At 40.1% G+C, this 12,202-nt stretch overlaps 1 protein-coding gene across 1 annotated transcript in view; it reads left to right on the forward strand.

Moving 5' to 3' along the window:
* Nucleotides 1–5,927, forward strand: part of csnk2a1 (casein kinase 2, alpha 1 polypeptide) — a 28,442-nt gene extending 22,515 nt beyond the window's left edge. Inside the window, exons 10-15 of the mRNA XM_062992436.1 lie at nt 608–718; nt 808–909; nt 2,849–2,949; nt 3,035–3,183; nt 5,188–5,277; nt 5,354–5,927. Coding sequence (XP_062848506.1) covers nt 608–718; nt 808–909; nt 2,849–2,949; nt 3,035–3,183; nt 5,188–5,277; nt 5,354–5,475 — 675 coding nt within the window. The 3' untranslated portion in view covers nt 5,476–5,927. The remainder of the gene's footprint in view (nt 1–607; nt 719–807; nt 910–2,848; nt 2,950–3,034; nt 3,184–5,187; nt 5,278–5,353) is intronic.
* Nucleotides 5,928–12,202: the final 6,275 nt, after the last annotated feature.

Genomic DNA, 12,202 nt, shown 5'->3' on the forward strand with positions numbered 1-12,202 from the left:
AGCTGGGATCTCGAATACATCGTATCGAATCTCGGCTCTGCCTGCCGGCTAAGGCTGAGCGGCCACATGAACAACGATTGGCCTGTCGTTCAGATATGGGCGGGACTAAGCCGGATGGGGTCTCTCTCTCATGACTGGTGCAATTACGACCTCTGCTGGCTGATCGATGGCGCCTGCGCAGAGATGAGAAAAGAGTGCTGTCAGGGTGTGTCTCTCCGTACACAACGCTGATCTACACTGCGCTCGTGAAAGTGTAGGTGATAAGATGCATACGGCTGCTGCCCACGTGTCGGAGGGGGCGTGGGTTAGCTTCGTTCTCCTCAATCAGAGCGGGGATCGGCATTGGTGGAGAGGAAGCATGATGCAATCAGGCAATTGGACGCGCAAAAAGGGGGAAAAAGCATAAAGAAAAAAATAATAATATATATATATATATATAGACTCCGGAACCCTTGATTTTTAACTAAAAGGGAGAGCGAGCAGGTAGCCAACAGAGATGTGTTCCACTGTTTATATTATTTATATTAAAGCATTAATGAAGGAATCTAGTGAGCCGAAGTATTGAAGCTGAACACTGTGATTAAGAACGGCTCTCTGCTCTTTAAAGCTTCGTCTGATAGACTGGGGCTTGGCCGAGTTTTACCACCCGAATCAAGAGTACAACGTGCGAGTCGCCTCCCGGTACTTCAAAGGCCCGGAGCTGCTCGTAGACTACCAGGTACGACTAGGATCCATCACCTTCATCCTAAAAAGCCTCGTATGACCGTGCAGATCTTCACTGACCGTAATTTAACGTTGACGTTTTAGATGTATGACTACAGTTTGGACATGTGGAGTCTGGGCTGCATGTTGGCCAGTATGATCTTCAGGAAGGAGCCGTTCTTCCACGGACATGACAACTACGATCAGGTAGTGCATTACTGATTTAGTACCCCTCAGTCAACCAATTGTTCACGAGCGTAAAACTGAGGGCTCGCATACGAAGATAAATAAAACAAAAATGAAACAAGAAAGACTATGACTTGGAAAAATAAATACATAAATAAAAAACTTCAGTGTTCCCGCCATGAATGTAACCGATGTATTAACATGGCGTTAAACAATAAAATAAACGAACAAACAAAAAGGAATAACCCTCCCTAAACAAAGCTCGATTTTCACAGCAGAAGCCCAAGCACTACTCCTAGCATTAGAGTATGCAGAATCTATTCAACAACACTCATATGCACAGACTCAAAATCCTGTCTTCAAGCACTCCAAGCTCTAGAAACCAACCACCCACAGTTACAACATCATCTTATGCTGGATACCAGGACACTGCGGGCTCCTGGGCAACGAGAGAGCAGATCAAGCAGCAGAAAAGGCCACATGCATACCGGATCCAATGTACCAAATCCCACCAATGGACATCAAACATACAATAAACTCGTATATCAAGGACAAATGGCAAAACGACTGGAACACACACCAGAATAATAAATTGTACGAAGCTAATCCCACTATTGGGGGAAAAAATGAAGACCTACCTCGAAAACCGTTGGGACCAGACAGTGTACATAAGGAGAGTATCATCTATAACCATGAAAGACAACAAATCTTATCAGCAAAAACCATAAAAGAACTCTTTACCAAGACAAAAGCAACACCACTCCTAAAACTCCTAAAAGTCATTAACAAAACTGAAGCAACACATATAAATGAACATACATAGACAACAGACATAACTTCTCTAAGTCAAATTAAATAAGTAAATAAAAGGGCAGACATGGCGTTAAAAACTAAACACTAACTAAAATAAACAAACAAAATACAACTACCGATGTAGTGATGAAACTTGGGTTTGTTCACCTGATTGAACTTTTTAAAGCTCCTCCGATGAGACGAACTGTTTGATACGAGGCTGTAAAAGCGACCTAGGCCGTACGAGCGAAGCTTAACATGACTTAATGTACTAAAACGACGAGCGAGGAATTTCATTAGTGGAGAGAACTAATGAGCAGTAATAATTAACCCTTTAAAGCCTAAAGCCACCAAAACATGAACCAAAAATTCTTTAATTTCTTTTTTTCTTTGTATTTCACCGAAGGTCGAATAGAGTTTGCGTATCCTAACTAGGGCTGGCTGCAGCTATCAATTATTTTTGTAATCGAGTATTCTATCGATAGAATACTTTTGCTATAATAAAGAGCAAAAAATAAATACGTATAAGATTAAACAAGACGCGTCTCTTTAAACAAACTGCACATTTGTATTCCTTACATACAGGACAGTTTAAAGAGAACATTTTTAAAATGCAAAAACAAACACGTCAAAAATAAATCAGATTAGTTGTTAAATTATTAATGTATACAGGCAACCTAAAACTAAGGCATAAATAATAATAAACAATAATACATAAACATCACCTCTAATCTGTGCAACTTTCAGAACTAAACGTTTCAGCTACAGCTCACGCAGAACATAAAGCTTTAATATTTAGCTGGGAGGCTTTGTGGCGTTTGTAGGAGGTTCTGTCAGGATTGTATCTCCTACATGAGGTAGATTTGGCATTTGTGTGCGTGTACGTGTGTGTTTGCCTGAGCCTTCAAAAAAAGCCTGTGGTGGTTGCAATGAAGAAAAGTAAACGGACAGCGACAATATTTGGGTTGTTTTGTATCATATTTGGATACATCAGGATTCAATGTATTATTTTTTTCTTTAAAAAATGTATTGTATCACTGCATGTTTTTTTTTAACAAACAAAAATGTACTGAATGTAATTTTTAACCCCTTTCATAGATTTAAATATCGTAGATCTATGTTTTATATGCTGCTCATGTATCTGGTTTCGTATGTTTGATTTTAACAGCTTGTACGGATCGCGAAAGTCCTGGGTACCGAGGACCTGTATGATTACATCGACAAGTACAACATCGAACTGGACCCACGTTTTAACGACATTTTGGGAAGGTACGATCTCCTCGTTTTGGGTTTAGCAGGTTCTGTTCGTATTGTGTTTTTATTTCATGAGGGTTTTGTGTTCATGCGTGTGCAGGCACTCGCGTAAGAGATGGGAACGCTTCGTGCACAGCGAGAACCAGCATCTGGTCAGCACAGAGGCTCTGGACTTCCTGGACAAGCTCCTGCGCTACGACCACCAAGCTCGGCTGACCGCACGAGAGGCCATGGATCACCCCTACTTCTGTAAGCCAACGGCATCATAGCGTCACTCGGCTCGCAGACGCGACGACCGACAGTCCGTTCAGTGGGTGTATTTGTAAGATGCGGTGTAATTCAGGGTTGGCGCCCATCTGTCCATGATTTTTAACACAGAACGAAATATAGTTAATCAATCACAACTGCTGCAATCTGGTTCGACCGTGGTTTATCAGATGTAACGTAAAGCCTCCACAGGGGGGCGTTCGTGTACAAGTACCAGTTAAAATTAGTTTATTTAGTTTTTTTCTGCGACCTAAAACGTTTATGTTAAGGACTGGTTAAAAGATGTCGCTTGTAATTATAAATATTACGGATGTCCCGATCCGATCTCAAAGATTAGAATCGGGCCCGATCAAGGCATTTACTCAGCCCGATTCTAAGCCCGATCCTTCGTTTTATGTCAGCGGTCAAGCAGGTGTCGTAAACGCAGAGTCCAACAGTGAAGTGTAACGTCTGCAATGCGAGCGTTTCACGAGGCGGTGCGAGCAGAGCTGCGTTCATTACTGTAGAATTTTTAATCCGAGTATGAAAGGACCCTAACATACAGCGTTACCATGTTACAAGACTGAACGACATCTCAGTATCAAGCACTCCGATTGGCTTAGTTACAACACGCCTACAAGTACGGTGGCTCGTAACAAACAAACCAGATTATCATTTAACCAAACGATCTACCAATTTGATACGGCACCTAAAAAATAAACACTCGGCCGAATACAGCGAGTTTATTATTATATGATGAGAAGAGGAACCGGCTCTCCGCTAACACGCCAGAGACGCTGATTTTCCTCAAAAAGATCGTTCTAGAATTTTGAGTGTTCTAGTTTTACTACTACAATGCTGCAATAAGTTTGTCAAAATAAAAGAACATTAAGCAATAGCTTGGATGCAGAGCTATTCACTTGTTAAACATGTACACTGGATTAATCTGAATAACTGTAATGTACTTGAAGTGCGCACCGTGTGAACAGTGTTATCTAGTTCTTATCTAGACGATATCTAGAAAACACAAGACTCGGTATCGGATCGGGATCAAAATTAATGATCGGGATCGGGAACAGAAAAACGTGATCGGGACATCCCTAATAAATATCACAGTAATTGGTTAATTTTACAGTCATATTCCACCTGTTCCAGCAATCATGAAAATGGAACCTTTTAGAACGTTCCTGGATCTTTATCATCCTGTTACGGAAATATTGAGCGAACTGCAAGTCAAGATTTTTATTTTGCCCACATTAATGGAACATTTTTACTAGTAATATTCTCATTCTTTGGTGGTAATGATCGTCTTTGAAGCATATTTAGCTCAGAATTCAGTGAATTGTCGCTACAGCTAGCGTCAGTCTTGTACTTTTAATGCTCGTGTTTACAGGGTCTTTAAATATTTAGATTTCTTTATTTTAACACCTCAAGACTCTGAGCTAAAGGGACAAATATTTGATACGTAAGGATCAGAGACAAGAGATTTTTCTATCGATTAATCTATAGACTATTTGACAGATTAGTCGATTAATCTAACGATTAATTTTGCTCCAAACATTTATTTCAGAATCTCATTGAAGCTTCTTTTATTTTAACAACGAACTGTACGGCATAATAAAATGCCAAAAAACTAAATGTAAACAGGGTTTATGTTCATATTATCAAATTCTCAGGTGCTCTTAAGTTACGTACACAAAGCAAAGTGCTTAAACTTATAGCAGGAATAAAATAGTTAGATGTAGCCACGTCTCATTAAGCAAGAGCTTGGGGAAGGCCCTTTCCTCCCTTTCCTGTTCCAGCATGATTTATGCCTCTGTCCACCAAGTAAGCTCTATAGAGACATGAAGAAACGTTTTGGAATTTGGGCGCGAGTTCCCACAGACATACGTTGAGTCTTGTGAGGCCACTCTTCTTTCAAAAGCTCATGATCAGGTGACCGAATACTTTTGGCCATGTAGTGTACCGTAGGCCTTATTTGTATGTGCGTGTTTTGTTTTCTGCTAGACCCCATTGTGAAGGACCAGGGCAGAGGACCCCCTGCTACCGGAATGGCTGCTAGTTCGACTCCCGTCAGCTCTTCTAGCATGATGGCAGGTACGTTTTTGGGATTCGATCATGTGACGGGTGCTGTAGATGTGAGAACGTTGCTGACCGAGTTCCCGTCCCGCAGGCATCACCTCGATGGCAGCCAGCACACAGCCGATAGGCAGCATCGCCGCCGGCTCTCCCGTCATCTCTGCTCCCAACGCGCTGGCCACACAAGTACCCGCTGCTGCCGGAGCCCAACCATAAGCCTCATCCCTCCCTCCCCCGTCCCTTTCCTCCTCTCCCTTTCCCCCCCCCGAGCCTCCGTCCCCTCTTCCCTTCTGTTTGTTCTATCGGCAGCGTGGGCGGAGTCGCCGACACGTCGTTTTTTTGTTTTTTTTGTTTGGTTGTTATTATTATGTTGAATCGTAACACAGAACTAATGCAAAGTCGCCCCGTTTTCCGTCTTCTCTTCAGTTCTGCTCTGTAGGGATGTGGACTCATTATTATTATTATTATTATTATTATGTTTAGCCAGCACCCGCCCGGGTGAGCTCAGATAGGCCCGAAAGGGTGCGAGTGCTCTCTCTCTCTCTCTCTCTCTCTCTCTCTCTCTCTCTCTCTCTCTCTCTCCTCACCGTAACACACACACACACACACACACACACACATGTAGAACTGAAGAAGGAAAATAAAAATGAATTTTTTATGTCCCTTAAGTATTCTTGTGCTTGAATAACACTTCTGGTTCCCTGACGCGTGGGGAAAGCTCGACGTTTTATGATTTCTTCACCTCTGGGTGTCCTTACACTGTGAAACTCGATTACAGGCGGCGCAGACGCGAGCGGGACGCCGGATCGGACGGGGACCGACGGCAGACTTTACTGACGGTGTTTATTCAACCATTGTGTGTGTACTAAACTTGATCAGTATGTAGAAGCTGTAGTTCTCGTTGCTTTATTACATGTATCGGGAGTTGATGGCAGGTCGATTGGAGTTGGCTGTGAACTTTATAGACACTCGGTAGTTACGTTTAGAACGAGTACAAGCGGCCGAGTACCCGAGTCAGTCGTTTGCCAATTTTGTGTTACTCACAGAACTGAAATGGTCTTTTATTTTAATTTTAATTTTTCAAATGAAGCTTCTGACTCATTTGTTTAATACCATGAAGAATTTTGTAAGTTGTTTTCTTTTCTTTCTTAATGATCCAGTGAAATGTCTCTCGACTCCATGATTAAAGCTATTAAAATAAGAGACTAAATCTCGTTAGAGCTGCATGTCATTTTTACTCTGTGACTGAAATGATCGGGGACAGAGATTTGTTTCTTTCCCTCTTTTTTCCCCTCTGATTTCCTCTCCCTGCGGCTCCCAGCCTTTCTGCTCCACGTGGATAAATAATTTAATATCTTAATTGCAATCTAAATTGTTTACTTCGGTCCTGTCGTCTCTCGCTGAAGTCTACGATGTGTTAAAGGTACAGAATTAGAAAACACACACTGTCTTATTAACTGTGGTTAGATTAAATCTGTAGAATACCTTTGTGTATTTCGCAAATTGAATCGTAACCCTCGTTCGCTGAGGAAACATATAGTTTAGAAATGAAAGTGGCTTTGTTGTACAGTATTTTGCTGTGAGACCGGTGCGCGGCAGGAAAGTCGAGGCTGCCTCGCTCACGTGTACGATATTCGTCCATCTAGCGGGCGTAATCGGCAGTGCCTGCAGCAGACACGGTTCTGCTAGGGCGGGATGGCCGGACTATGTGATCTGATTATCAGATATAAAGGTGTCTGTGCAGAATTTATGGGTGAAAAATGGTTCCGCTAAGGGCTGTGCACGGGTCGGAGGAGGCGTGAGCAGCAATATACCCACCTCGACTGCAATCAGGGATCCACCAGCAGCGGAAGACAAATCGACTACGCTAAAATGCATAAATAAAATAGAAAATAAATATAATGGATTTAATCCCTTTTAAACAAACGTTGCCTTTTTGTGAGGAACAAATTTAAATGATTCTGGGTTTTTGACTGTAACTACTGGTAATAAATCAGCTGCATTACGTATTTACATACGTTACATTACTCTCATAAAAATGTGAGTAAACATTCTATAAAAGCCAATTAGACACAATTGACTGCCAATTAGGGCAGTTGTAGCGTGGTGGTTAAGGTACTAGTAATGGGCTAGGACTAGTAATGGAAAGGTCGCTGGTTCAAGCACCACCACTGCCAGGTTGCCACTGTTGGGCCCTTGAGTAAGGCCCTTAATCCTTGATTGCTCAGACTGTATAATGGCACACTAGGGTGGCCTGGTGGCTAAGTGGGTAGCACTGTCGCCTTACAGCAAGAAGGTCCAGGGTTCGATCCCCTAGTTGGGGTGGTCCTGGTCCTTTCTGTAATTATCATAATCAAGGGCAGTTGTAGCCCAGTCGTTAAGGTGCTGAAATAGTCATCAGAAGGTTGCTGGTTCAAGTCCCACCACTGCCAGATTGCTGCTTTTGGGCCCTTGAGCAAGGCCCTTAACCCTCAATTGCTCAGACTGTTTACTGGCACACTAGGGTGGCACGGTGGCTTAGAGGGTAGCACTGTCGCCTTACAACAAGAAGGTCCAGGGTTCGATCCCCTGGTGGGGCGGCCCGGGTCCTTTCTGTGTGGAGTTTGCATGTTCTCTCCGTGTCCGTGTGGGTTTCCTCCGGGAGCTCCGGTTTCCTCCCACAGTCCAAAGACGTGCAAGTGAGGTGAACTGGAGATACAAAGTTGTCCATGACTGTGTTTTATATTAACCTTGTGAACTGATGAACCTTGTGTAATGAGTGACTGTAACCAAAGTGGCGTTAAAATCCTAATAAATAAACAAACCGTCGCACTACTGTAAGTAGCTTTGGATAAAAGCGTCTGCTAAATGCCAAAAATGTAAATGTTGCCTCACAGCGATCTGGGTTAGATTCCCAGGTAGAGCGCTTCAGGTTCTTTCGGTGTCTGTGTGGGTTTCCTCCGGGAGCTCCGGTTTTCTCCCACAGTACAAAGACGTGCAGTCAGGTTAATTGGAGATACAAAATCGGAACCAGAGTGTAAAACATCACCTTCGAGTCCTAATAAATAAATACACAAAATTACAAATCAATACTTTTAGTCTGTAATACATCAGTAGTTCAGTGGTTAAGGTACTGCACTAGTAATCAGAAGGTTGCTGGTTCAAAGTTCAAGTTGCCACTGTTGGACCCCTGAGCACGACTCGAAATGTATTCGGTCATTATTGTAAGTCACTTTAGCCAAAGTGTCTGCAAAATGACAAACCTAATGTAATAACTGCTCAGTGATATTAAATATTTTTTTATAGAAGTCGTACCTGGACTAGTGATCAAAAGGTTGCTAGTTCAAGCTCCACGTCTGCCAGGTTTCTACTAGTTGGCTCCTTGAGCAAGGTCTGTCTACGGTTTATATTGTATACGGTCACACTGTAAGTCGCTTTTGATGTAGAAATGAATGTAAATATAATATTTGAGAGATTTTCAGTAGCTTATCAGATGAAATATAAGAAATTTTTGATTAACTTGGCTCAAAAGCATTGAATGAGGTGTTTTCACTTCATGGGAACCTGTAGGCCTGTCCGATGGTGCAGTCATTGTGTTGACAGTTTTATTGTCATGTACATACTGTACACAATCCACCTCCTGACGTCTATTTTGAAACACCCACTTTGGGAATGTACATTCCATACAGTCTACATTTACGTTTTTGGCATTTCACCTATTTAGCAGGTGGTTTTTAATCCAAAAATTGTGATCGTAGACAAACCAAGCAATTGAGGTTTAAGGGGTCCAACAGTGGCAACCTGGCAGATCACTAGTCCTGTATCTTAACCACTGAGCTCTCGCTGTCTCTTATAGGAATACGGTTGCTACCAGGGGATTCATGCTCAGGATATTCAGGCTGGTTATATCAAGGTTAGTTACCCCTTGACTCAGTTCTTCACTGAGAGCAGCTTTTTTGTTTCTGTATCTCATAGTTTGAGCAGACACAAAACTGGCCAAATGGTCAGAAAGGTGCTCTGCTACCATCCAGTGGCTGCTCGAAGACTAACTTATATTGCAATTTACATTTACTGTATATAATTTCTGACTTTTCAGATTATATATCATAATTGTAATTGCTGTTGATCAGTGAATTAAAACGTAATCACCACAATCAGACGATCTTCCATTAAACAAATATAATCGGATTTATGAAAATATATGCGTATATTCAGGAGAAGCTCCCGGAGGAAACCCACGCAGACACAGGGAGAACATGCAAACTCCACACAGAAAGGACCCAGACCGCCCCACCTGGGAATCGAATCCAGGACCTTCTTGCTGTGAGGCGACAGTGCTACCCACCGAACCTCGTCTCACATTTGCCAGAACAAAAAAAAAAGGAAAATAGAGTGAATGAATGAATGAATGCCTTTATTCGTCAAGCTGGTTTTGGAAGCTGGGGTCAGAGCGCAGGGTCAGCCATCGTACGGCGCCCCTGGAGCAGAGAGGGTTAAGGGCCTTGCTCAAGGGCCCAACAGTAGATGCATGGCAGCACAATGTACTAAACGCCGTGTTGACCTCCAAACGCTTTGTGGACTGATGAATACGTTCCCGTGATGTTTTATCTTTTAAGTGATGCCAACTTTTGTAGTGATTACAGAATTCGTGTGAGAATTTTGAACACAAAAAGACATTACTGACCTGTCCATGGCTCATGGATGCACATTTGTGTTGTCTCTTTGTTTCCGGTGTCCTTTTCGGGTTATAAATCAGTTCATTCAGCTTCTCTTTCTCACAGGCAGGAAGTGCCCGAGGTCGGAGGTACCCATGCATCACCCTGAGGTTAATACGATGCCGTTCAGCTCGACTCGATACAGGCCTTTGTGATCTGGGTGCTTAAACTCAGGTGGTCTCATCTGGCTGAGGATCGAGTGATCCCATGTGGTCTGTGCTGAAATAATTCACAGATACATTTTCTCTCAGGCTCAGAAATAATGTATACAAACAGAATTTAAAATAATATAAATCTAAATTAATTCATCTGATTGCAGTAGGCAAATACATGCTTGCTTGCATACACACAATCTCATATCTGAACAAAAGTATATACCCCCCTCATTCTCACACCGCTCTAGTGAGGTTACACAGTTAGAGAGATCTGAATGAAAGAATCTGGTTTCTGATGAGTATTCTGTTCAAAGTAACTCAGTTCACAGAGGAAATAAAATAAAAATAAAATAAATAAAAATTGAATAAAAAGATTTTATAGTGTCCTGCAGAATCTGCACTGTAAATTCTTGCTTTATTCTCTGTACAGTAGATTAACAATTAGCTTCAAAACTTCAAACTTATTTATTTGAATATATGCATATATAAAATATATAAAATTAAAATCAAACCATTTTATTACAATATATAAATATATAAAATCTAAATCAAACCAATTTATTTGAATATATAAATATATAAAATATATACAAATAAAATCAAACTCATTTATTTATATATATAATTATAAAAAATATATGAAATCAAAATTTATTTGAGTATATAAATATATAAAATTCAAATCGAATCAATTTATTTAAATATATAAAATATATATAATCAAAATTAAACCAATTTATTTGAAGATATAAATATATAGAATCTTTAAAACCAAAATCAACCAATTTATTTGAAAATATAAATATATAATATAAAATTGAAATCAAACCACTTTATTTGAATATATAAATAAAAAAATATATAAAATCTAAATTTAACAAATTTATTTAAATATATAAATATATAGAATATATAAAACCAAAAATAAACCAATTTATTTAAATATATAAATATATCAAATCCAAATCAAATCATTTACTTAAATATATATAAATACATAAAATGTATAAAATCAAAGTAAAACCCATTTATTTCAAGATATAAATATATAGAATATGTAAAATCAAACTCACACCAATGTATTTGAATATATAAATATATCAAATATATATAAAGTCTAAATCAAGCCAATTTATTTGTAAAAAAATATAAATACCTACATATTTAAAACTGAATATTTAAAATTAAATGCTTTTTAGTAGCAGTCCAATATCATACAAATTTTATAGATCTAGACCAACTGTTAATAACTATAATATACGAATATGAATGTAACTTCAGTCCTGGAACTTTCCTCCCTACATTGACCTGATCGACTTTCCTCCTTGATTACATTTCTATTCTTGTCCTAAACAAAAGCAGTAAGTTGTAAGTAACCGGATTCTCCTTAAGCAGCAACCACAGCTCATCTGAGAGCGCATTGTTCTACCTGCTGGTGTTTACAGATCAGTGATCAGCTGGGGTATAAAGGTACTCGGGGTGAAGGGGATCTGATCATTACCTCTCTGTGGACTCCACCGTAAACATGCTGCTGTGAGTAAGAACCTTTTTATTCTGCTTTGTGTTTAGAAAGTCGTTGTATAACTATTTTAAATACTGATGAACTAAACGTTTTATATCCTCATGACAGGTTTGGAATTGTAATGATTTCTAAAGTCAAATAAATCCTTGATGTCCTTTATGTTATTTAAAGTTTATGTTCATATTTAAATTCATTCTTTCACTGAGCCGCAGTGTCGCCCATATTTACATTTATTCTGTTCATTGTCATTTCTCAGCAGATACGTCTTTTATTTTCATTATTATTATTAGTTGAGAGGGTTGTTTGTGACACCTTGTATGGCGCACCTGTCCGGGGAAAACTTGTGGTTCCATGAACTATTCCAGTGTAGATTTTATGAACGATTCCACTGTGGTTCTGTAACTTTTTTGCAGAAGCTGCAGGAGAACATCTGAGGTTTAATTGACCAACATCAGTGCCCAGCCATACAAATGCTTGTTTGACTGAATGGGCACAAATTCCCACAGACATAATTAAGTTTTGTGAGAAGCCTTCTCAGAGCAGTGGCTGTTGTTCTAGCTCTGTTTTAATGC

Source organism: Trichomycterus rosablanca, chromosome 3 (genome assembly GCF_030014385.1).
Source record: "Trichomycterus rosablanca isolate fTriRos1 chromosome 3, fTriRos1.hap1, whole genome shotgun sequence".
Taxonomy (NCBI): domain Eukaryota; kingdom Metazoa; phylum Chordata; class Actinopteri; order Siluriformes; family Trichomycteridae; genus Trichomycterus; species Trichomycterus rosablanca.